Raw genomic sequence first — 27,548 nt, 5'->3', positions numbered from 1 at the left:
TGTCTTTCATAATCATCTTTACTTTGATTCCTTATTTGCACTTCTAACTTGACTATTGGATCATTTGACAAATGTTTAACTACTGGCAGTAAATTGCATGCCTATAATAAGTCTCAGTCTTAAGCTTTGCACAATTGACTAAAACTCTTTAATTAATCTCAGTTTTAGAATCCTCTGGTTTCTTAACCAAATGTGTATGGATTGAACTGAAACTGCAAAACACAAAATTCCAAACTTTTACTTATTGTCTGTAGTTCATTGTTCAAGTGTAGTGTTATAACACAGAACAAACCTTCAGCAATGCTATAGTGAGTGCCAAATACACTCACTGGCCACTTTATTAGGTACACGTGTTCAACTGCTTGTTAACGCAAATATCTAATCAGCCAATCACATGGCAACAACTCAGTGCATTTAGGCATGTAGCCAATGTCAAGAAGACCTGCTGAAGTTCAAACTGAGCATCAGAATGAAGAAGAAAGACAATTTAAGTGACTTTGAACATGGCATGTTTGTTGGTGCCAGACGGGCTGGTCTGAGTTTTTCAGAAACTGCTCATCTACTGAGATTTTCACACACAACCATTTCTAGGGTTAACAGAGGATGGTCCAAAAAAGGGAAAATATCCGGTGAGCAGCAGTTCTCTGGGCGAAAATGCCTTGTTGATGCCACAGGTCAGAGAAGAATGGCCAGGCTGCTTAAAGCTGATAGAAAGTCAACAGTAACTCAAATAACCACTCATTACAACTGAGGTATACAAAAGAGGATCTCTGAATGCACAACATGTTGAACCTTGAATCAGATGGGCTACAGCAGCAGGAGACCACACCGGGTGCCACTCCTGTCAGATAAGAACAGGCAACTGAGGCTACAGTTCACCCATGCTCATCAAAATTGGACAATAGAAAATTGGAAAAATGTTTCCTGGACTGATGAATCTCAATTTCTGCTGCAATGTTCAGATGGTAGGGTCAGAATTTGGCGTCAACAACTTGAAAGCATGGATCCATTATACCAGTAGCTAAGGTTAATGATGGCGGTGTAATGGTGTGGGGGATATTTTCTTGCCACACTTTGTGCCCTTTAGTACCAAATGAGCATTGTTTAAATGCCAGTTTGCTTGAGTAATGTTGCTGAAAATGCCCATCCTTTTATGACTGCAATTTACCCATCTTCTACTTCCAGCAGGATAACACACCATGACACAAAGCTCGAATCATTTCAAGCTGGTTTCTTGAACATGACAATGTGTTCACTATACACAGATGGCCTCCATAGTCACCAGATCACAATCCAATAGAGCACCTTTGGAATGTACTGGAATGGGTGATTTGCATCATGAATGTGTAGCTGACAAATCTGCAGTAACTGCTTGATGCTGTCATGTCAATAAGGACCAAAATCCCTGACGAATGTTTCCAGCACCTTCTTGAATCTATGCCTTGAAAAATTACGGCAGTTCTGAAGGCAAAAGGGGATCCAGCCCTGTACTAACAAGGTGTACCTAATAAAGTGGTCAGTGAGTGTATATTGTATAATTTTCTTTTGATAAACAGAGGCAGAAAGATGTGTACTAAAAAATAAAACAAAATGTATGTTTATAAAAAGTTCATCACACACAAAATTAGGGCAAAAAGCATTTCATTTAATGTTTATTTACCATTCTAAAGTTTTTCTGGAACACGTGCAATAAAAGTGATTATGTAGTCGGTCACAGAAGAGAATTAAACCTGCAGTCTTGGATTTTTAAATCTTTACACCAAAATGCTGCCAAGGATCCCTTTAACCCTGATTTAATACTAGCTAAATCTTCATGTATATTGTAAATACCTGTTATTTTCTTTACTTTGCTTTATATTTTTGGTTAACTGAATTAGATAAATAATATTCTCTTTGGGTTTTTTGTTAATCCACTTGTTGTATGTGCCTATTTTAAGATCATTTCAGGCCAGTTTCTCTCCGATAAGAAAATTGGAATATACGTAGAGGTGGATATGTTTGGACTTCCTGTGGATACAAAAAGGAAGTTCCGCACTAAGACCTCCAATGGAAATTCTATGAACCCATTCTGGGATGAAGAACCATTTGTATTTAACAAGGTATTATTTTTAATTTAGGCAATATGGGAGTATTATCAATGATTTAGATATTTCAAAGTCAAAATTACTGTGCTAAAAATACTATAATCTGTTGATTGAAGAAGTAAGTGAGTGTTACATCCTTCAAGATAAAATTGCAAGGTATAATTGCAATAATTGTCATTGAGACACCTGTGTTCCGAAAAACGACCACCTTGTGGAAGTTGTTACTTTTCTAAACCCGGCTAAAAATCTTCTGCAGATTGAGTTCTAAAATCTTTTTTAAAAATTTTTTGAGCCATACCTAGTCTTGGCTTGAGTCTTCCTTCTTTAAAGTGTTGCAGTGTCCTCACTCATGATAGTTCTGTCTTCTCTTAGGTGGTTCTTCCTACATTGGCTTCCTTGAGAATCGCTGTATTTGAGGAAAATGGAAAGTTTATTGGCCATCGGATTTTACCAGTTTCGTCCATTCGACCAGGTTCAGTGCATCTTTTCCCCCCACTTAACCCCACCACCCTTGATATGACTGTTCTTTATGATCTACTTTAGGGAATGCTCTATTTCATCATGTCTACTGTCTGAAACTGTAACGGGACATCACAATCTTAAAGTATATTTACTCCCCATATCAGACAACAGTATCTTCATTTAGATGTTCTTTTTGAGCACTAGATCATCTGTGGCATTTGATTTTATTCTTCCAATGACATGTAACTGGCTTCATTGTAGACATCCATTTAATGTGTCAACTCTAAATCCAGAAAAAGGCTTAACACTTTTACCCTTGTCTAAATATATTACATTTTTTATAGATGGGTTGTGTGTGCTTGGCATTTTGTGTACACCCCAGTATGGTAGGAAGAATTTCCAGCCCTAGTGCTCCCACTAGATCCAAGTTTTATTATGTACAGTATGTATGTGAATGTGTGTTTATATATAAATAGACATGAAGACATTTTTGGGGTGACCATAAAAGCCCCACATGCAAGGTTACTCTATATTGTGTAGCCAAGTCATACACTAAAGTAAATTATAGAGTTAAACCCAATATAATTAATTGCTTTTAAAATAGTTGCCTTTTCAAAGTGTTGTTAGAAGTATTAGTTATTAGAAAATATTGCAAAGCTACAGCTAGGATAATCTATGGAACTGTACTGCTTCTGCAAGTTGTATTCAATGTTTTTCCACTTACACCATCAGGGTATCACTACATCAGCCTGAAGAATGAACTCAATCAGCCCTTAATACTTCAAACTTTGTTTGTTTACACTGAAGCGAAGGACTACATACCCAATGAGCACCAAGGTATGCATTTCATTATATTGTGTTCTCATCTACTATCATTACACATATTTTTAGTGTTTGCAATTTAAAGAATTTATTCTCTACAAACTACAAATCTACCATGTTGAAAGGAAATGGAAAAACTTGCCCTATAGAGTTAAAGGTTTGCTTCACGTTCAGGTATTGTGCTTATGACTTGGTTCAGATTTGTCAGGTAAAGCTTTGATCAGAATGCTTGAGTTTGTTTGTGAGCTGGAGAATGGCTTAAAGATACTGCAAGTAGGTTTCTCTGATCTCAATATACATCCTTCTGATTTTTGCTTTGACATTTAACAGTCCTTATTCTGTTGTCAGAATGCATTATCTTGAACACACCAGCTCCTTTGACTATCCGTTGTGGTTCAGCGTCACACTTTACTCAGTTGGTGCAAAGAGAAGTCTCCATGTATACAGATGCCATAATAACTTGCATCACACCTGCTTTAAACATCTATGCACAGTGGATTCCAAAAATGAGGGATTAAATTAATGACGTTTCCCTACCTGTTGTCTTTGGCAATTAGAGCAGTCGATTGTGAATTTTAAAATCATTTTAATTCATTTTAATTCCATGGATCTGAGCTCAGTTTCAGTCCTCTGAAATACCTGGTAATACCTCACCTGAATTAATAAAAATAATAAGTAGACATTGTCATTTTTGTGTTTCTATGATATATTTCAGTCTTTGTAGGTCAGATAACTCATAAAATATCTAAGAATTTACAGACTGAAGAATTTAAAATTGACATGTCATATTTAATGGCTTAGACAAAAATATACTGGTCCAGCAAGTCTTTAAGGTTAAGGATGACTTTGGGATATCCCTGGAAAAATGCTATAAAGTACAGCAGCAGCTACTGGAATAAAATGTGCCTTCCCCCCATTTCAGTTGCAGAGCCAGTCTTTATGTGGATTTTCCCACGCAGAGGTTATACAGTACAATCCCTCTTAACTGGCCTCGCATTAACTGGCCAACGGATTAACTGGCCTGTTAAAATAAAATATATACTGTATATATATATTTTTTTAATCCTGGGTTCTTTGTTATATGTATGCACTTCCTTCTTTCCTGGAAGGTGAGAGGTATTTTAAAACCAGCAAACAACAAAACAGTGTTCAAATTAAATAAGGTGCAGTGTATCAAAAGTCTTCTTTAAATAAATAATCCATTAAAACGAGTGAATTAGTGGAGGTTAAAATCCATTAGTAAACAAACAAGTCCTTTAAAAACAACGCAAACGAGGTTAAAACAATGACTGGAAGAAGTCTCTTAAAATCCAAAGCACGGTGCCTTCTTTCTATCTGGCAGCTCCCCTGCTTCTCCCATAGGGCTTCGCAACAGATGAGTCGCCCTACCTGCATGTGCAGCTGCCTTCCACACTGGTCCGGTAGCCCTCCGAACCCTGGCTACGTGAGGCTACATTCAGACCGAGACTTGGGTTCTTTCCCTAGCGGCCAGGGCACTCACACTGAGGCTAAACCAGCCCAAAGCCTCCATGACTGCCGCTGTCTTTTGATGGCCAGTCGTCTTTAATACCGGTCACTCCAGCTCCGTGATCGCTGAACCAATCGGCTACACATACCACGCCCACTCGCTAAGCTGTGAGTGCGCCGATTATTTATTTCAAAAGTGGCCTTTTTGACTTGAGCTGTGGACCCGCTACACCACACTGTCCAGTTGCTGTATGAGAAAAAAAAACCCGTGTGTGAAATCGTGGATGAAGCCTTGGGGATATGGTTTCTTCAGGAACGTTGAAGAAGTACAGTACATACCTTAGAAATATTTTTTATACATGAAAATAGGCATACGTCGGATTAACCAGCCAAAACGACAACCGGCCATGGGTCCAGTCCCGAGGTGGCCGGTTAAGAGGGATTGTACCGTATTAGTTTTATTATTTCAGTATGAAGTGGGTTCTTTATAGTGTCACTTTCAGGCTACCGGCAGGAATCAAGGTAAAAAGGAATTTCCTTACAGAAAAAAGTAGAAAGGCAAGTGAGTACTTGATTCCTACAGCAGATTCCACGCAAACACAAGCAATAAAAATTATTAAATATTTTTTTGGTTTCTTCTCTTATGTAAAGGTTTTTTTTTTTATTTCATAACTAATATAATTTATTCAATGTGTTTTCTAAGAACAGTAAGGTGACTTGCATTTTTGTGGTTGTGGTCTGACCCACCAACAATGTTACAAAGCAAAGGAAGCTCTTTGAATTGAATTGTTAGCCATTAATAACAGTCACCAAAAGATGAGTCTTTGTAGCTTTATAAATTGTCCATGGTGATGAGGTTAAATTTTCTAATATTTGAAGGTAGAAATATTTGATCAAGAAAAAAATTTACTGTAGGTGTTTCTTTGATTGCTCACTGTTCTCACAGTGCCAAGTCAGCACATTTGCTTCTAAACATGCATTTTTTTAAAATGATATTCACACTTGCAGTATATGGCTATAGCTTTAAATCTTCATAAACTTGTAGGAATTCAAATGTAAACTATGTAAAGTTCAAACTATAAGTTGTTCTTGATTAGGACATTACAGATCAAGCATATCTGGTCCTAATGAGGTATCTAGTTGTATCCATTTTCTTGTTTAAATAAACTTTTAAAGCAACAAATACATTAATGTCTCTAATGGCATGTGAAGCTATGAAAACCAGACGCAACAGAATGTTGGATTGATAATCTCTATTCTGGTGTGATTTAGTTACAGTTATGGCTGCTTTTTTGTTCCAGTTTAGTTTCGGAATTGAATGAACTCCTCTTATAACTGAAAACTTTCCCCCTTTCCCTGGTCACTTAAATAGTATTACTGTATATCTATCTGGCTGACATGTTTATCCAAGGCAACTGACAAGATCAGGCTCAGCACAATTACTCACATACAATTTTTGTAGCTGAAGCAGGGTCTTGTACGGAGTCAGAATCAAGTTTGAAACTACAATAACTACTTCATTAAAAATATTGTGTTTTACGATCAGGAGTAAACTAAATTGCTGATGAATTAGGAGGAGCTGCCAATCTTTAATATGCGTTCTGGTTAGTATTGATCCTTCTTGATGATCTGCTTTAAATATCCTCATGGGATTAATAAAGTATCTATCTATCTATCTATCTATCTATCTATCTATCTATCTATCTATCTATCTATCTATCTATCTATCTATCTATCTAAAAGAAACAATAACATGATGAAGTCCCTAACAAAGGAAGAGAATGAATAGAAGAAAGTAAATAAGTTGCTGTGTGCTAAAAGCTGTTACAAATGTGAAGTCCCATCATTCTGTTTCTGTAGAATGAGAGTAGAAACAACTAATCTAATTAAATTCAAAATCAAATAAAGGTGTAAATTAGAAAACTGGAGAAAATGAGTGTCGTATTAGGTAGTAATGTTTTACTTGCACATCCCCAGAGACATCGAAAATAGGATGACTTGCAATTTAATAAAAATATATATAAAAAAAAAATTCAGTGACATGATTTTATTAAAAAATACACAAAAAAGTAAAAAAAAAAATTTTTCTTGTACTAAGATTTTGTTTGTCTTATGTGAAATAAAATTGTGGGGTGCCCATAAAATTAATTCAATTAAAATGCATAGATTCATTAAAGTGAAATTTCTATCCAGCTTAAATATGAAAAGAAGATGACATATCATATAAAAGGTGATTAAAGAATGTAGGGTAATGGTTATAATTGAAAAATTGTTCTGTTGTTATTTTTTTGGAATCGTTTAAGAAATCTATGCATTGTACTTGAATTAAATTCATTCTTTTATGGTGCCCCACAATATGACCAAAAAAATATTAGAACAAGAAAAAATATATATATTTTTTTTTACTTTTTAGTGCATTATTGAATAAAATCGTGTCACTTAAAAATCTTTTTTATATATAGTATTTTTAGCCACCCTAATGCCACACAATCCTCGGCATGTTACAAAAATATTGACTTGGGTGGGAATGTGATTTGACAGAAATGACCTTAGCAACAGCATGGAATAGAACCTACAATCTTAAAGTGAAATGTAACATTCATTCTTATAAATTTCAGAAAATCCTAACCACGATGAAACCTTACACATGGGAAGCACTGGAAATTTGTGTTTCTCTATTGGAGAATCAAACCTTCAATCTTTCTTAGAAAAGCCCAACACTTTATTCACTGAGCCAATATCACCAAATCACTGAAAATATTTCCCCAAATTTGTATCTAAATGAAGACAAATTGGTAAAATTAGAAAAAAAAAATACTTTGTTTACATTGGTGTCAAACGTTCGACCATCTGATTTAACGTCCAACACGTGAACCATGTGACCAATGTTACTTAACTGTCATATTAAAGTAATATGACAAAACTCCAATATCAATTAATCAAAATTGTTATTCTTTTTTTTTATTATTAATTTGTCTACATTTGTCTTGAACCTTCAACTGCATGATCAAAGGTCCAATATGCTAACCACTTGACCAACAACACAAATTCATATTGTGACATGTCTTGCCATTGCATGGGCTATAGGGAATGGAAGCAGTGTTGGGGTGGAGTCTTGGGGGAACACTGTTTGTAAGGGCTTGGGGCACCTCCCTAGAGAGAGAGAGTTGAGTGACAGGGATCCAGGTTAATTAACGGTGCATGATGAAAAGGGGAGGTCGTGGCCGGAAGTGGTAGTTTTTTTTTTTTTGGATGGGCAGGAGCAAAAAGGAGGACAGCATCAGGTGGAAAAAAGAAGTGAACAGTTTAAGAGAGGTAGAGAGGATGAAGGTGAATTGTCTTTATTTTGTCCCCGTGACCCAGACAAAGCGCTGCGATAGGGCACCATTTATATTGCAACATATTCAATAAAAAGCCAGTCGGCATTTGGAAGACTTCCCCGGACAAGTGGCTCCTGAGTGTGTTTATTCGATGGGACGTCACAATATATATATACTAGTGACTGGGAGCCAGCCTGACCGAATCGAAACTCTACGTTTGTGAAATCGATACTTTCTCTACAAAGAATAATTTATTTTTTTAAGTCCTTGAAATGATTTTGTTATCATGGCACTGATTTGTGCTTAAAATAGACCTTTTCTGCCGATGTAAAGAAGAGCTTCCTGTTTAAAGGGGCTGCAAGACGTAAACTCAGTGCTTCAGCGCACCTTATTTGATTTTTTCTGGCAAACAAATTTTCTAAACAAACCGTATTTTACGACTCTAATCAGAGTCGGAGTAATAATTATGTTGCCGTGGTCATTTTAGATCTGAGATCAGCTAAAATGTATTACAGTGACCATTGTTAATACCCAGCTGTCATTACTTAGTTTGCCAATAGATGTCAGAAGGACGGATACCAAAACCGAACTGCCCAAAGATAGATTTCGACGTACCAAGCAAATGGCAATAGGTTCTAAATTACTTATGGTTCTGGAGCTGTTGAAGGGTTTAAGTCAGTTGATGATGTTAGTCCTGGAAAGTACGCCCCACCAAACCAACGTTCCAAAAAGCAACCGAACTGAAGCATTCGAACATTCTTGGCCAATCATGCAATACTGCATCCGCGTTTGCCACGTTATGTTCTAAGTACAGAGGCAAAGTCCCATTGCTTGGTTCTAACTTGTATTGAGTCGAGGTATTGACGCGAACACCATACATACGGGGTATTGATGCGAACACCATACATACGGATAGTATCAAATTATATATAAGGATATGTGTGTACAGTGGTACCTTGAGATACGAGTTTAATTCGTTCCATGGCCGAACTCGTAAGTTAAAATGCTTGTATCTCAAATCAGTTTTCCCCATTGAAATGAGATTAATTCGTGCCAGCCCCCAAAAAACCACCCCAATTTTTTGTTAAATGTTTTCAACATAAGAAAAAAGTATTTATAATGAACAAATATTGTATACAAACAAAATAAAACCTAATACATGAAAGAATATCTAAAGAAATAAACAGATGTTGGCGGACCCAATTAGTGTATTGCAATGTTTTTTTTTCTTTCACTTCACTTTTGCTTAACTTAATTTTCTTCGTCACTAGTTTTTTTCTTTTTTGCCACGCTTTCGTCACTTTCATTCGCAGGGTGTTTCAGTAGAAACCTGTCCAAGGAGCTTTGTTTCGTCCTCCCCTTTAGAATGTTTCTGAATTGAGCTGGGCAAGTGTCATTAAATTGTGCCGCTGCACGATCATTTGCAACTTTTTCTGGGTGTTTCTTTTCATTAAAGTCTGAAACTTTTTCCCACATTGCCAACATTTCCTTTATCTCACTTTAAGAGATAACCTCCTCCGCGATACCTATCTCCTGCAGAATCTCCGTATGTTGCTGCGTCTGTAGTTCCGCCAACTCCTCCGTCTTCCATTCCTTGGAATGTGCAGCGACAAGCTCTTTGATGGCTTGTATTTCAAGTTTTAGCTCGTAACTGAAGGCAAAAAATCGACCTAATGACGGCTCGTATCACAAAAAACTCGTACATTGGGGCACTCATATCTCAAGGTACCACTGTATTCGCTAAAGTTCTAATATTAGGAAATGAGAAATTTAAATTTTATGTAATTAACATACAGATCCTAGATCAATAATGATGAAATATGGCATTGTCACAAAAGATCACCTTGCATGCAAAGTTTAAAGAAAATCGGTTCAGTAAAAAGTGGGTAAAAAAAATAGATTGCAAAATTTGACCCAAACAGAGAGGGCAAGTTGAGTAAAATAGTGTAATATTAAAAACTGTCCTTGTGTGAGTGTAATTGTGGATGTGTGTGTGTCCTGTAATTGACTGTCGCCTTGTCCAAGGCTGTATCCTGCCTTGTATTCAGTGATGTTGGGGTAGAATTTCGCCATAAATTGGTTAAGCAGGTATTATGTTATCTTACTATGAATTTGCTTAAACAGAAATAAAAACAATTAGTTCCTGTGGGATGCGTGCAATCCACTACTTTAAAATGTCTATTAACATTCAGTAAAGAGAAAAAATGGTTTTGCACAAGCCTATTTTTTTCCATCCAAACTTTTTTTTTCACTCAGAAAAACTCAGTGATGCAATTTTCTTACTAGTATACAGTATGTGTTTTTTTAGAAATGTTGTCTTGTTTTAATTAACTTCTTAAAACCTTTAAATGGGTAGTATTCAGTGCAACCAGGTTTCCTACTTTTGTAATTTTGAAGAAAATTTTCCTATTCTTCTATTTCCTTCTTGAAATACTTTGACCCAACTCACACTGACACACATGGAAGAGTGAAACAGCTGAAAAATTTCAGCAAATCTATGCCTGCAAAATCTGTGCCATCTATTACAAAAACTGTCCTGGCATTATACTTCTATGGAATAAATCATTCTGAAGGAATTTGATCTAATAACCTCCAGCTTTCAAATTCCTGGATTTTTGACTATTAGAATTATCACTTTGTTATTGACATTATATGGAACTTTTTTATTTCTGATAATGGTGAGCATTCTTTGTGTTTGTTCTGTTACAATTACAGAGTATGCAGAAGCACTAACTAATCCCATCAAACATTTGATGTCTCTGGATGAAAGAGAGAAGAAGCTGGCATCTCTAATGGGAGAAAGTGAGGTAACATATCGGTTCATTTTATTTGTATTTATCCAACTAGTTAAAGATTGAATAGTTAAGATGATAAAGCAGTAAAACAAAATGAATTGTACTGATGTGGACTTTTGAACATTTTTTAATTTTTTCATTTGTTTTCATAATTTTACTGAAAGCATTGATTGTATTAATTTAAACAAATTCATGCCCTGTGTTTTTTAGTGTAGGTCCAGTCCGGTCAGAAGCTTTCAGTTTGTTGTCTTAATTCTACTGCTATCTTTTTAAGTTAGCTTTCTGATTTTTTGTTTTTTGCAAGTTCCTGATCAAATTTGTTGGTTATTTTTTTAATGTAGCGAACCCTCAATAGTAAGGAGAATTATCACGAAAGAAGTGAAACTGACCAGGCTGCTGTGGAACGGCATGGCGTTGTCACCACCACCAGCACCCCTCAGCCTGTCCCAAGGCCATCATTGCTGGGTAATTCAAATGATGTCAGCTTTAGTCCAGGTATGGCATAAATGTTCATAGTTATCCTTCCTCAGCATTAATAACTGTTGCTGTTTCATAAAGGTGGACTCCTTAATATTTTGAAACATCTTTTGTTATTAAGATACCATAAACATATGTATGTATGAGCATAGAGTATACAGTATATACTCACAGAGCAAATGATTAGGAACACTACTAATACTGGGTAGGGCTTCCTTTTGCTCTCAAAACAGTAATTTCTTTGTGGCATGGATTCTATAAGATGTTGGAAACATTCCTATGAGATTATGGTCCCCATTGACATGATTGCATCATGCAATTTCTGCAAATTTGTCAGCTACACATTCATGCTGCAAATCTACTGTTCCATCACATCTCAAAGGTGTTCTGTCCTTGTCATGTTCATGAAACCAATTTGAGATTACTTCTACTTTGTGCCATGGCATACTATTATGCTGGAAGTAGATATTAGAAAGTGGGTATATTATAGCCATGAAGGGTTTCACATGGTCAGGAACAATACTCAAAAAGGGTGTGGCATTCAAGCAGTGATTGATTGATTGGTATTAATGGGCCCAAAGTGTGTCCAAAATATTCTCCACACCATTACACCACCACCACCAGTGTGGACTGTTGACACGTGGCGGGTTGGGTCCATGATTTATGCTGTTGGCACCAAGTTCTGACCCACCCATCTGTATATCTCATCAGAAATCGAGATTCATCAGACCACACAAGGTTTTTTCAGTCATCAGTTGTTTGGGTTTGGTAGGCCTGTGCCCACTGTGGCCTCAGTTTTCTACTCTTGGCTGACATGAGTGAAACCCAATATGGTGTTCTGCTGGTATTCCATATGCCTCAAGGTTCAATGTGTTGTGTATTCTGAAATGCTTTTCTGCTCACCACAGCAGTACTGAGTGATTATCCCAGTTACTGTAGTCTTTCTGTTAGTTTGAATCAGTCTAGCCATTCTGCTCTGACCTCTGTTCTTAACAAGGTGTATCTGCACAACTGCCAGTTGTTTGATTTTTTTTTTATTTTGCACCTTTCTGAGTAAAGTATACACAAAGTTGTGTGAGAACCTCCCGGGAGATCAGCAGATACAGAAATACTGTTTCTGTTACTGTTTTAGGAAATGTTTGTATTTCAAGGCCCTGGTTTAAATACCCATCTAAATATAGATATTAAGTCATATTTATGAAATCATGTTGATATTGTAAATTACTCACTGTGTTTTTTTTTGTTTTTTTTTTTCTAGTGCAGCGAAATGATTTGATTGCGAGTGTATTAAATGGTAAGCCATGACTTTGGTACTTAAATTACATTAACATTAGTTTTTGTTGATTTTTTCCATTTTACTAATTTAATATAAAATCATGTAAAACAGAAAGAATTATCATATACAAAGTAAATATGAATTGAGTTAGAAAGAAGTTATTGTAGATGTGAGATGTTTAGCTTTTTTCACTAAAAGTAAGGCTCCTGGGAACTGCAGGGAAATTAATAGAATGAACATGTTGTATTAAGTAAGAACACAATAGTGAGTACCCGAATATGTAAAGACATATAAATTGTGACTTGTCCATGTAGGTGAGTAAATCAAACAATTGACACAGACATAAGAACATAAAATAGGGATGGGTAAGGGAATTATGTGCTTAAAAAATGTTGACAAACTATAGTATTACGTTCAAAGAATAAGCACGTTACAGACTAAACTAAGAGTTCACTGTACTAATATACTGAATATTTTTTTCTTAATTTCTTTGCAAACTTGCTGCTTATTTTAGTGCATGTTAACTCCTAGCATAAATTTACGATATATACACTACTGGTCAAAAGTTTTAGAACACCTCAGTTTTTGCAGTTTTTCCTCAAATTTAATCAACTAATATGCAATAAATGGCCTAAAATTGTGAAAAGGTAAGTAGTAAACTGCCAGAGGTTTAAATTTAAAGTTTAGGTTAGCAAAACCTGACAAAAAAGGAAATCTCAGAATATTACAAATGGACCTTCTTCAGGGAACAACTAATAAGTTACAACCTACAGATGTTCTGCAGCAATTAGATAGATAGATAGATAGATAGATAGATAGATAGATACTTTATTAATCCCAAGGGGAAATTCACATAATCCAGCAGCAGTATACTGATACAAAAAAAAAAACAATATTAAATTGAATAGTAATAAAAAAGCATGTAAAAGCAGACAATAACTTTGAGTAATGTTAGCATTTACAATTAAAGCAGGTCAAAACAAACAATTTGCATGTGTCCCAAATTCTGTTGATTACTTTAAAGTGGAGTTGGAACAGACCCAGCAATTAACAAATGAAATGAAACAGAGCATTGTTACCCCTACCAGTGGTACCTCTGGTTATGACCGTAATTCGTTCCAAAACTCTGGTCGCGACCCGAACATAATTTACCCATAAGATTGTATGTAAATACAATTAATCCGTTCCAGACCATACAAACTGTATGTAAATATATATTTTTATAAGTACAAAAATAGTTAATTATACCATAGAATGCACAGTTTAATAGTAAACTAAATGTAAAAACATTGCATAACACTGAGAAACCCTTGAACAACAGAGAAAACTAAAATTGTAAGAGTTCGCCGTAAACACTTTTTTATGAGTTTTAAGCACAGGGAAAGAAAATTAAATGCCACTTCTCTTGTAAAACTTTTCAAACCATCCTCTACTGGCTTTAAATGCCTCACCTTTGCCACTCAAAGGATTTTTTTTTTTTTTTCAGCAAATCACCATAAATCTTCCTGGCATTCTCGCATATGAACGCCTTGCTTACGCTTTCTCCTGCAAGGTGCTTCTCGTTTAACCACACTAGCAGCAGTTTTTCCACCTCTTCCAGCACTTGATGCCTCTGCTTGGTTAACATTGCAACTCCTTTTGCAGCATCTGTTGCTTTGTTAGGCCCTGTATACGCAGACAAAAGAAAATGGAAAAACGGAGAATGGGAAATCATTTGCGCTTACGAAAGCACATAGGGAAACTGGCCACCAGTGTTTTTGTTTGCCACCAGAACGTGTGCTCGTGAACAGATGCAAAAGTTTGGCAAACTTTTTGGTTGTAACCCGATTTGTACGTGTTCTGAAACGTTTGTGACCAGAGGTTCTACTGTATAGGCCTTTCAGATAGAGAAACTTCAAAATGTATATACAGTATGCACATTAATAAACTGGGTAGCTGTTTTGTTTTTTGGGAGGTGTTCATTAGCATTAAAAAGTAAGTTTTGTATGCTTTCTTATACATTGACAGACTGCCTTCTGATTATCTCAATAGCTACACCATTGTATGAAATGTCACTCCATTGAGGGTAATTGACAAACATTACATTTCTTTATGCCTCTTTACAGCTCCCTTTAAAACATTATACTGAATATGGATAGACACGCAGGATTATTGCCAAAGAAAATCTCTCTTGTTCCTGTTTTAGATTTTTATATGTCCATGGTTTTTTGCTTATGTTGATGTACATTGGATTTTTTTCTCACTTTCATGTAATGTTAATTACACATATTTGTCAGTGGACCAGAAAAAAGTAATGAAATTCAGAAATAAATACAAAAGATTAAAAGTTACCATAACCAACATATTTGACTTTAAAGCTTTGTTAAAAGGCAAAAGCTAACAGTTAACAGGGGCAGAAGTCATTCGATATAATCAAAACATAACTGAATAGTGAAAATTATATTTATTAGTACAAATTAACTTTCACACTATAAAGCATTGTCAACAATATAAATTAATAACTACAATGGTTTGAAAATGAAATGTTTTTGCTAGGTTTGTCTCATCAGTTACCAAAATAATGAAACAAAAGTACATTGTAGTTGGCTGTCCTGTATAATCTGAGGGGCCATTATTAATATTTATCAAAATAAAAACAGCGTCCAAATAATGGGTATATATCAAGTCTTTAGTGATTTATTTTATACTACTTGTTACCACAGTATAATTTTAAGTATATAAGGAGACTCGTACATTAATACTTTTTTTAAATTATAAAAATGTAATTATAGAATAATTATTTTAATTAAATGAATTAATTATTTTTAATTGACAGCTTCAGGTTGGGAAAGAGTTAGAGATGTAGAGCAGGTACATTTATAGAGAGACTATGTAAAAGTTCCAAGGTCCCAGTCAGTTTGTTGATTGCCCTGGCTCTTTATGTCATCATTAAATATATCTTTATATTACCTTTGTACTTTATCAATGTACTATCATTTTATTATTTTTTTTCACAAAACAACAGAACTACATATTCTGTGCAAATCTGTGGAAACACTTGTGTTAGTCACAAACCTATACAGTAGATGTCAAAAGTCTACACACCTCTATTAGGAAAAAGCTAAAATCAAGACTAACCACACTAGACTTTGTTTTTTCTTCATTTCTAGTGGACCCTGAAAGTAAGATGTTCACAGTTTACTGGTAGAGTACAATAAGATGCAGGAGTATACTACTATTACTATTGTAAATATCTGGCAAACGTTAATGTAATGCTTCCTGTCTTGTTTCTGAAAGTGCCAGATATGGCAGTTTATAGAGTGTATTAGCAAAAATAAGATTTTTTTCGAACTACTGATCTCCTTTAGTTTAGGTCAAAGTTGGATTAAGGATTTGTTCATTTCCTTGGATTAATTTTCTTTTGTAGATGTCCAAGCACAGTCAATAGAAGAGCTCCGACAGCAGAAGGGGTACCTAAAACTACTGAGAAAGCATTATAAGGAGATGAAGGAGATGCGGAAGAAGCACTTGAAAAAAATTTCTAAGGTCAACAAGGATCAAAATACACGCATAAGTCAGTTTAATACAGATAGTGTGCGGCGAAAATTTCAGGTCGAAAAGAACATGAAAAAAAATGGAAAGAAATCGTAAGTATCCAAGTAACCAAAACTACAGTTTAATTATCAAGTCACACTTTCCTTTTGTAACATGATTTTATGTTTATGCTTTCACCACAGGGTGTTATTTTTTGATAGTCAAACTTGGTAAAGAAGGACCATTTGCTAGAAGCGAGAAGTGTGCTGAAATAGTGTTCAGTTTACTTGTGTTTTACTGATTACCAACACATACTGATAGAATGCCACAGCAATGTGCACAAGGTTTCCCTTTTTGTTAAATATATAGTACAGCACTTTACAAAGTCAAAACATTGGAGACTTATTTAAAAAAAAAAAAAGCAAACAAGGTTGATTTATAAAGGCATCCCTTATGGTCTCACATAGACAACCTGCCAGACATTTCTTTGTATGTGAGTGTTTTGGCATTCGTGGTAAAACGCATTTGTGAACTGTTACTGCACACATGATGTCATGCATGCCAGTGCTTATCAGTGGGAAGACTGATATTTGTATACCACCACTGAGTGTTTAGAGTTTGGATTTATCTTGGCACAGAGAAACAAATCAACAGTTGCCTTGTCTCTGCCCTGTCTGTGCATCCCCACTGCAGCTAATTTGTTTTCTGTTGAGCTTGTTGAACCTTAACATTTGCTTTTTAATCTTGTGTTTTTGATGTAAGCTCTGAAATCAAATGTTTTTTGCAGAATTGTTTTCTTTGAACTGGGGCATCATGTATAATGCTGTGTGTAGAATTCATACAAAAATAGAAATGTGTATACACCGAAAAAAATTCAGATGCATAAATCTGTGCATAAGCAAATATCCACACACTTGCCCTTTATACATCCTAACCAAAGTGAATTTTAATGCACATGCTGTCTACAGCCCCACTTTGACTCCTCCCAGAATTTTGCATATTTGAATATGCAAATTAGTATAAATATCTCTTTCCGTTCAGTGTTTTGCTAAAGGACAATGTCAAAAACGTGTATAAAAAAGAAGAATTTCACCGAATGCAAAGAGGAGACAAGGAAAAACATACAATTTGGTGGCTCAGGCAGTGATATGACTAAGCAACAGAAGGAAATTGGAGTGGAACTAAAAAGTACATTTTCAGAAAGTCACACAGTGCCCGAAATAAAAAAGAAGTGGTCAGATGTCAAAGTCAACGTGAAAAGGCAAGTGTCGGAGTGTCATAGGGAAGCATTTTAGGGTCACAGAGAAGGAAAAAAGGGGGACACAGTGAAGAAAAAAAAGTTCTATGTTGAGATTAAAGCTGAAATGTTAACTTTAGTCTTTAAATTTCCACTTTAATTTCATAGTTTATTTTGTCATTAAAGTAGAACACTGTAAACTTCATCTTAAAATCAATGTTAAATTTACTAGGGTTTCTCAAATCCCATCGTAACTAAAGTAGTACTTTAAATGCTTTGTCTTATAAGTGTTCCCCAACCCAGAAATTAATTGCTTTATGCTTCCTATGCGAGTTTTCTCTTACATCAACAAAAGTGCACAGGCAGTAATTGACACACAGAATACATTACGTATTCATTACATACTAAGATGTATATTTGATATACTTTTCATGATGAAATGCATTAAAGCATGTATTAAAGTTATTGGGGCATGTTGGCACAGCGGTATCAATGAGCTGCCACCCTGTTCAGGGATTGCTCCTGCCTTTCGCAAGATGCTCGCTGGAATGCGCATGAGACCCTGAAAGGAAAAATTTATTGCAGCAGTACGGTCTCTGTCAGACATACCAACCCCCAATTCCTGTTCTTCCTTTTTCTTTCTCCATGTAACCAATTGCACACAATAAGTGTCTGTAATAAATGTAAAACCAACTCTAAGCTTAGAACGCGGATTCTTCAAACCTTTTATGGAACATTGAAAAAATCTTTGTTATACATGTTTAATTATTCCATTCATCCATCCATCCAGCCAGTCCAAGCAAGCACAGAGCACAAGATTGGAACAATCACTGGTTGGGGCACCATCTCATCGCTACCACTGCACCACCATGCCCCCACATGTTTAATTATTAACAGTACAGTAGTCTCTCCTCAATCGCGGGGGTTGCGTTCCACAACCCTCCGCAATAGGTGAAAATCCGGGAAGTAGAACCATATGTTTGTATGGTTATTTTAAGCCCTTATAAACTCTCCCACACTGTTTATAAATATTCCCCGCACAGTTATACAGCATAAACCCTTTGTATTCTCTTACATATTAGGTAAGATTCATGAAATTATGTATGTAAACACACTGTTTATATACAGTAAAACCTAAATATTATTTTAAAGATATCGAGTGTATCCGATATAACATATGTTACAGCCACCAGTAATAAATACATACAATGCAAGAAAAATTGTATACAGTAAATGTGTGTACAGTGACACTAAACGTACGTACATGTACTAAGTACTGTAAGTATAAAATTAATTATGGTTACTCACCAACAATAACACGATGACTTGTCCGATAACAATGAGTTTAATTTTTTAATTTTAGCGTTACAGCTCTTCTAAAGGCCCCTCTTTAGGTGACTGTGTAGCACCGCCGTTGTTCTTCTTCCGGCAAATCCCTAAAGTAGATTCCATCCAGACTACTGCCTTATTACATCCACTTACAACTCATTTTGCACCCTGGTTAAAAGGACACTGCGGCGAGATCTTATATTCCTTTCCTACTTTTTAAATAAAAAGAATCGTAGCCTCATTGATGCCGTAATGGCATCCTACAGCGGTGTAGCTTTTCCCTTCCTTCAACATATCCAAAACATTTACCTTTTCGGCAGTCGTTAACATCTTCCAGTGGCGCTTGGGCATGGCCCCTGAAGCAGTAGCAGGAGCAGATCATTTTGGAGCCATAATGAAGGGCTTGACTATGCACAAAGATAAACACAAAAGAGCACAAAAGTTAACTCTTTACACAGCGAAACACGTTGATGCTGAATGAGCGAGACAAGACTTCCTGGTTAACGCCGCGGAATCAAATTTGGCGCTCCGTCGCTGAACCATACAGCACACAGGAACTTTTTTTTTAACTGATTGGTTAGCTTCTCAGCCATCCGCCAATAGCGTCCCTTATATGAAATCAACTGGGCAAACCAACTGAGGAAGTATGTACAGGAAGTAAAAAGACCCATTGTCCGCAGAACCCGCGAAGCAGCGAAAAATCCGTGTTATATATTTAGATATGCTTACATGTAAAATCCACGATAGAGTGAAGCCGCAAAAGTCGAGGCGCGATATAGCGAGGAATTACTGTATATATTATTTAAACGAAGTTAGCAATTTATCTGTAAAATGTAATATACATATTTAATGCCTTTCATCATAAAAATGATATCAAGTATACAGTGGTGTGAAAAACTATTTACCCCCTTCCTGATTTCTTATTCTTTTGCATGTTTGTCACACAAAATGTTTCTGATCATCAAACACATTTAACCATTAGTCAAATATAACACAAGTAAACACAAAATGCAGTTTTAAATGATGGTTTTATTATTTAGGGAGAAAAAATCCAAACCTACATGGCCCTGTGTGAAAAAGTAATTGCCCCCTTGTTAAAAATAACCTAACTGTGGTGTATCACACCTGAGTTCAATTTCCGTAGCCACCCCCAGGCCTGATTACTGCCACACCTGTTTCAATCAAGAAATCACTTAAATAGGAGCTGCCTGACACAGAGAAGTAGACCAAAAGCACCTCAAAAGCTAGACATCATGCCAAGATCCAAAGAAATTCAGGAACAAATGAGAACAGAAGTAATTGAGATCTACCAGTCTGGTAAAGGTTATAAAGCCATTTCTAAAGCTTTGGGACTTCAGCGAACCACAGTGAGAGCCATTATCCACAAATGGCAAAAACATGGAACAGTGGTGAACCTTCCCAGGAGTGGCCGGCCGACCAAAATTACCCCAAGAGCGCAGAGACGACTCATCCGAGAGGTCACAAAAGACCCCAGGACAACGTCTAAAGAACTGCAGGCCTTACTTGCCTCAATTAAGGCCAGTGTTCACGACTCCACCATAAGAAAGAGACTGGGCAAAACGGCCTGCATGGCAGATTTCCAAGACACAAACCACTGTTAAGCAAAAAGAACATTAGGGCTCATCTCAATTTTGCTAAGAAACATCTCAATGATTGCCAAGACTTTTGGGAAAATACCTTGTGGACTGATGAGACAAAAGTTGAACTTTTGGAAGGCAAATGTCCCGCTACATCTGGCGTAAAAGGAACACAGCATTTCAGAAAAAGAACATCATACCAACAGTAAAATATAGTGGTGGTAGTGTGATGGTCTGGGGTTGTTTTGCTGCTTCAGGGCCTGGAAGGCTTGCTGTGATAGATGGAACCATGAATTCTACTGTCTACCAAAAAATCCTGAAGGAGAATGTCTGGCCATCTGTTCGTCAACTCAAGCTGAAGCGATCTTGGGTGCTGCAACAGGACAATGACCCAAAACACACCAGCAAATCCACCTCTGAATGGCTGAAGAAAAACAAAATGAAGACTTTGGAGTGGCCTAGTCAAATTCCTGACCTGAATCCAATTGAGATGATATGGCATGACCTTAAAAAGGCGGTTCATGCTAGAAAACCCTCAGATAAAGCTGAATTACAACAATTCTGCAAAGATGAGTGGGCCAAAATTCCTCCAGAGCGCTGTAAAAGACTCATTGCAAGTTATCGCAAACGCCTGATTGCAGTTATTGCTGCTAAGGGTGGCCCAACCAGTTATTAGGTTCAGGGGGCAATTACTTTTTCACACAGGGCTGTAGGTTTGGATTTTTTTTTCTCCCTAAATAATAAAAAGCATCATTTAAAAACTGCATTTTGTGTTTACTTGTGTTATATTTGACTAATGGTTAAATATGTTTGATGATCAGAAACATTTTGTGTGACAAACATGCAAAAGAATAAGAAATCAGGAAGGCGGCAAATAGTTTTTCACACCACTGTACATCCTTGTATTCCAACAGTACACAACTCCAAGAGAATAGATCTTGGAAACCTAAATCGACTTAGAAGCCAGTCGTCATCATCTGCAAATATGCGCTCTCTTCTATTGAATTGAATTGAATTCCTTTATGGTCGTTGTATGGTACAATGAGAATTAATATGCAACTACTCCAGTAACTTATTTTCTTATAAAATGATTAAAAAAATAATAATAACACAACAAACAAACAATGAAAGATATACAATATTAAAGCATAAGTTCAATATACAGTACATATACATAAAGTGCAGATAGTGCAAAGAGTTCATAAAGTGGCACAGGTTGTGCAATATTATAACTGTGTCGCAAGTTTACAGTGAGTTAATTGTACTTATAAGTACAAACAGTTCTAAAAGGAGCACTTGATGGACTGATTTGAATGCATTTATAGCTCTTGGGATGAAATTGTTTCTGAGCCTCGAGGTCAGTGCAGGAAAAGCTCTGAAGTGTTTGCCAGATGGGAGAAGTTCAAGTAGACTGTGGCATGGGTGAGTGGAATCCATGTAGATGCTGGAGGTTTTCATGATGTAGTGTGTGCTTCACACAAATACAATAAACAGGTTAAAATACTGTCAGTGGTGCACTAAAAGTAATAACACTAAAGCAGCTACAGTATTTGGAATAGTTTGGCCATTCGATTATATTGTTACAGAATGATTACAATCAAATGCTTTAAATTTTTAAATGATATGCTATTAATTTTGGTGTTTTTGATAAAACCTGCATCATGGATGTGAATCTGAAAAAGAAAGACCACAGGAGTTCAAGTATCTCGGGGTCTTGTTCACGAGTGAGGAAAGAATGGAGCGTGAGATCGACAGGCGAATCGGTGCGGCATCCGCAGTGATGCGGGCTCTGCATCGGTCTGTCGTGGTGAAAAAGGAGCTGAGCCGTAAGGCAAAGCTCTCAATTTACCAGTCGATCTATGTTCCTACCCTCACCTATGGTCATGTCCTATGGGTAGTGACTGAAAGAACGAGATCATGAATACAAGCGGCTGAAATGAGTTTCCTCCGCAGGGTGTCTGGGCTTTCCCTTAAAGATAGGTTGAGAAGCTCAGTCATCCGGGAGGGGCTCAGAGTAGAGCCGCAACTCCTCCGCATCGAGAGGAGTCAGATGAGGTGGCTCGTGCATCTGATCAGGATGCTTCCTGGACGCCTCCCTGGTGAGGTGTTCCGGGTACGTCCAACCGGGAGGAGGCCCCGGGGAAGACCCAGGACACGCTGGAGGGACTATGTCTCCTGGCTGGCCTAGGAACGCCTTGGGATTCTCCCGGAAGAGCTGGAAGAAGTGGCCAGGGAGAGGGAAGTCAGGACCTCTGCTTAAGCTGCTGCCCCCGCGACCCGACCTCGGATAAGCGGAAGAGGATGGATGGATGGATGGATGGATGAAATTTATTACTGCACCAATGTGTAGCATCCACTTGGATGATGTGGCGGCAGCCATTTTTCACCAGTATGCTCACCACACATGAGCTATTGGGTGGTTAAGCGGTAAGAGAGGTAATCAAGACTAGAATGACTAGGCCATGGAAGGCAATTTAGCCTGGACATTGGGATACACCCTGCTCTTGACGAAAGGATAATCATGGATCTTTAATGACTGCAGAGAGTCAAGTCCTTGATTTTAAGTCTCGTCTGAATGACAGTGCCACTTCTACAGCACAGTGTCCCCATCACTGCACTTGGGCATTGGGATCCACATTCATACCACAGGTTAAGCGGACCCTGTTGGCCTCTCCAGCACCTTTTCCAACAGCAACCCAAGTTTTCCCTGACTGGGCCTGAACATGCTTAGCTTCAGGCTAGATGACTTGTTCTGAAGGGCATGTGGTATGGCTGCTGACTTATCTGCACACAAATAGCACTTAATGGGCGGGATTTGAACTCTACCCACTGGATTGATAAGGCAGAACTCCTTGCTAAGTTGCTAAATGCATCATACCTGGACTGCTTGTTTAACACTGAACTTTTGAAATGCTTCATTTAATTAAATATTTTTAACCACCACTGGATCTGAAGATAAAACACTGCAGTATCAGGTCAAAGCAAGAACCAGCCTCGAATGGGGCACATTTGCACACAGCCCACATTTACTCTTACCTGATTGATTTGGAGATATCATGAGTTCCTTGCATCACAGCAGTCTATTTAGTAGAAACCACTAGACAACCTGGATAGACAAAAAATAAAACAGTCAAATTATGCCCTTCAGGTGAAAGAACTGGAAACTTTTAAATAGCAAACGAGTCATACTTTGTAGATTATGTAATTTCTTTACCATTAAGAGTTCTGGTAAACATCATTGACTAACATAAATAAACAACATGGACACAAAAAATGTCTAAAACAAAAGGAGTCAGATGCAGCAGGACTGTGAAAGAGTCAATGATATGGAACATATATTTCCTTTTTTCTTTACATCCTCAAATTGTTTTTCTTTTTAATAATAATATTTTCTAGTTGGCATGGCACTAACCATGGAAGTCCTTAAAGTACAATCTTCTTCTTCTTCTTTCGGCTACTCCTGTTAGAGGTTGCCACAGCGGATCATCCAAAATTGTTGTCCGCATATTGATTTGGCAAAATTTTACACCATAAATACTGATATTATTATAATATACTGATGTATAAAAAGCAAGTGTGATCATTTTAGGTGAACTGTGGCCATAGAGTCACTGGGGTAAAAAGAAGGCAGCAGAAAATAAAAGTTACAACTGGGAAATGTTTTTTATTTGAAATCTCATAGCCAACTAGTTTTAGTTTTTTGTCATTAATATGCAAATAACCTTTTTAGTCTCTTCTTTGACTTTTGCAGTGAAACCGATCCAAAAAGCATGGAGAAAGCAATGTCTGATCTTGAAATGGAGGTGTCAAAGAATAAAGTGGATTTAAATGCATGGCAGATGAAAGAGCTCCTAGTGTTACGGCAAGCTCAGCATAATGATGAGAGGGAGAAGAAAAAAGAGCACTTACTTCAGGTATATATTAGGAATTCAAGTGACTTCTGTGATGCTCTATGTTCATCAAAATTGATAGCCAGCGCTGGACCCCATGAAGATCATACCAGGAAACTTAGATGCTAGGGGAGAAGATGAAATGCTTACTATAAATGACAAAACAATTAATTTTATGAATATGCCAAATTAACGCATGGGCATCAATTATGGCAATCATATATATATATATATATATATATATATATATATATATATATATACACATATATATATATATATATATATATATATATATATATATATATATATATATATATATATATATATATACACATATATATATATATATATATATACACTCACCTAAAGGATTATTAGGAACACCATACTAATACGGTGTTTGACCCCCTTTCGCCTTCAGAACTGCCTTAATTTTACGTGGCATTGATTCAACAAGGTGCTGAAAGCATTCTTTAGAAATGTTGGCCCATATTGATAGGATAGCATCTTGCAGTTGATGGAGATTTGTGGGATGCACATCCAGGGCACGAAGCTCCTGTTCCACCACATCCCAAAGATGCTCTATTTGGTTGAGATCTGGTGGCTGTGGGGGCCATTTTAGTACAGTGAACTCATTGTCATGTTCAAGAAACCAATTTGAAATGATTCGAGCTTTGTGACATGGTGCATTATCCTGCTGGAAGTAGCCATCAGAGGATGGGTACATGGTGGTCATGAAGGGATGGACATGGTCAGAAACAATGCTCAGGTTGCCCGTGGCATTTAAACGATGCCCAATTGGCACTAAGAGGCCTAAAGTGTGCCAAGAAAACATCCCCCACACCATTACACCACCACCACCGGCCTGCACAGTGGTAACAAGGCATAATGGATCCATGTTCTCATTCTGTTTACAGCAAATTCTGACTCTACCATTTGAATGTCTCAACAGAAATCGAGACTCATCAGACCAGGCAACATTTTTCCAGTCTTAAACTGTCTAATTTTGGTGAGCTCGTGCAAATTGTAGCCTCTTTTTCCTATTTGAAGTGGAGATGAGTGGTACCCGGTGGGGTCTTCTGCTGTTGTAGCCCATCCGCCTCAAGGTTGTGCGTGTTGTGGCTTCTCAAATGCTTTGCTGCATACCTCGGTTGTAACGAGTGGTTATTTCAGTCAAAGTTGCTCTTCTATCAGCTTGAATCAGTCGGCCCATTCTCCTCTGACCTCTAGCATCAACAAGGCATTTTACCACAGGACTGCCGCATACTGGATGTTTTTCCCTTTTCACACCATTCTTTGTAAACCCTAGAAATGGTTGTGCGTGAAAATCCCAGTAACTGAGCAGATTGTGAAATACTCAGACCGGCCCGTCTGGCACCAACAACCATGCCACGCTCAAAATTGCTTAAATCACCTTTCTTTCCCATTCTGACATTCAGTTTGGAGTTCAGGAGATTGTCTTGACCAGGACCACACCCCTAAATGCATTGAAGCAACTGCCATGTGATTGGTTGATTAGATAATTGCATTAATGAGAAATAGAACAGGTGTTCCTAATAATCCATTAGGTGAGTGTATATGTATGTATGTGTATATATAATAAAGTGGCTGGTAAGAGTAGATATGGTGATGAGTGAGTCACTGTCTTGCACCCCAAAACATGAGGCTGAGTCTCAGTACTTTAGCAAAACTAGCTTTATTCAACTTGAAACAGGAACAGCACGGTTATTTCTTGCAGGGGGACTACCACTTTCCTATACACAGACACAGAAAATGGGCATAGTCGGGGCCAGGTCAATGGCCAGGTTATACTCTTCGCTGCATTTATAATGTTCCTTGCATCACCCATCACTGACAGGTGCTTCTAGCGCGATCTCGATCAAATAGGGTGGGCCCAAAAAAGTTTAGAAACTTCATAATAATATTCGTTTGAATTCCGTAAATTCCAAAAGGGACTCTGCTCTGTTGGGCCCTTGAGCAAGGCCCTTAACCTGCAAATGCTGAGCGTCTTGAGTAGTAAGAAAAGCGCTATATAAATATATAATATAAAATATTATCTTAAAGAAGAGTTGGAACAGACTGTGTTACTACACCTTCTGAAGTACTGCCTTGGACAATGTTACACTGTAGAAAGTTGTACATTCCAGTGGTAATGGCAAGAACACAACAATTAGCAAATTAAATGAGACAGAGCGATGAATGAAATTAGAAGGCCTTTCATTTAGAAACTGAAGAAACTCTTATTTAGGCCATTCATTGCATTTCAACTGATTAAATGTGAAGAAAAACTGAGGTGTTCTAAAACTTTTGTCCGGTAGTGTATGTATGTATGTAAATATATATATGTAAAAATTGTCAAATGAACACAAAATCAAGCTTCTGTCATTGCCATCTGACCTAAACCCAATTAAAACTGAGCTGAGCTGAAGAGGAGAGGGCACAAGGGAGAACCTAGTTGATCTTGAGCAACTCTGCAAAAAGGAATGGTCTAAAACACTGCTTTATATTTTCCAGCCTTGTAAGATGGAAGATATAAGATTATAAGAAGATATATCCCTTATTGGCAAAGGGAGGTTGTACAAAATACTGAATGTGGAATGCCAATAGGGCGGCATGGTGGTGCAGTGGGTAGCGCTGCAGCCTCAAAATTAGGAGACCTGAGTTCGCTTCCCAGGTCCTCCCTGTGTGGAATTTGCATGTTCTCCCGTGTCTGCATGGCTTTCCTCAGGGTGCTTCAGTTTCCTCCCACAGTCCAAAGACCTGCAGGTTAGGTGCATTGTCGATTCTAAATTGTCCCTAGTGTGTGCTTGGTGTGTGTGTGTGTGCCCTGCGGTGGGCTGGTGCCCTGCCCGGTGTTTGTTTCCTGCCTGGCGCGTTGTGTTGGCTGGGATAGGCGCCAGCAGACCTATATCCTGTGTTAGGATTTAGCAGGTTGGATAATGGATGGATGGATGGAATGCAAATAATCGTGGCAAATGTGATTCTGATAAAAAATAATTTGTTCATGAGAAATTATTTTTTCTCAGGATAAAGTTGCTTCAGTTAAATGTTGGACTTCTCTCATTTTATATTAAATATCTATTTTCCCCAGGGTCAAAATCATAAAAAAAGCTGCAAAACAAGTAAAAATGCTAATTTTTAGACTGCGTTTTACAGATACTATATATTTCTTACTGTTTTTTTGTTTCATTTTCTTTTTTTTTTTCCCTATTTAAAGAGCTTCTGTTGAAAAGTCAAAATTCCCCCTGGGGACAAATAAAGTTCTATTCATCTAT

At 37.1% G+C, this 27,548-nt stretch overlaps 1 protein-coding gene across 3 annotated transcripts in view; it reads left to right on the top strand.

Annotated features, from left to right (window-relative positions):
- plcb3 (phospholipase C, beta 3 (phosphatidylinositol-specific)) overlaps positions 1 to 27,548 on the top strand; it is a 258,088-nt gene that overhangs the window by 206,122 nt on the left and 24,418 nt on the right. For all 3 annotated transcript variants that reach the window (XM_039769058.1, XM_039769056.1, XM_039769057.1), the window contains 8 exons: positions 1,938 to 2,099; positions 2,457 to 2,556; positions 3,279 to 3,383; positions 10,871 to 10,962; positions 11,292 to 11,445; positions 12,686 to 12,721; positions 16,110 to 16,329; positions 24,132 to 24,294. In XM_039769058.1, the coding sequence (XP_039624992.1) occupies positions 1,938 to 2,099; positions 2,457 to 2,556; positions 3,279 to 3,383; positions 10,871 to 10,962; positions 11,292 to 11,445; positions 12,686 to 12,721; positions 16,110 to 16,329; positions 24,132 to 24,294 (1,032 nt within the window). The remainder of the gene's footprint in view (positions 1 to 1,937; positions 2,100 to 2,456; positions 2,557 to 3,278; positions 3,384 to 10,870; positions 10,963 to 11,291; positions 11,446 to 12,685; positions 12,722 to 16,109; positions 16,330 to 24,131; positions 24,295 to 27,548) is intronic.

This window comes from Polypterus senegalus, chromosome 11 (assembly GCF_016835505.1).
Source record: "Polypterus senegalus isolate Bchr_013 chromosome 11, ASM1683550v1, whole genome shotgun sequence".
NCBI classification, from domain to species: domain Eukaryota; kingdom Metazoa; phylum Chordata; class Cladistia; order Polypteriformes; family Polypteridae; genus Polypterus; species Polypterus senegalus.
The sequence above is the reverse complement of the archived record's forward strand: the minus strand, read 5'-3'. Positions and strand labels throughout refer to the sequence as shown.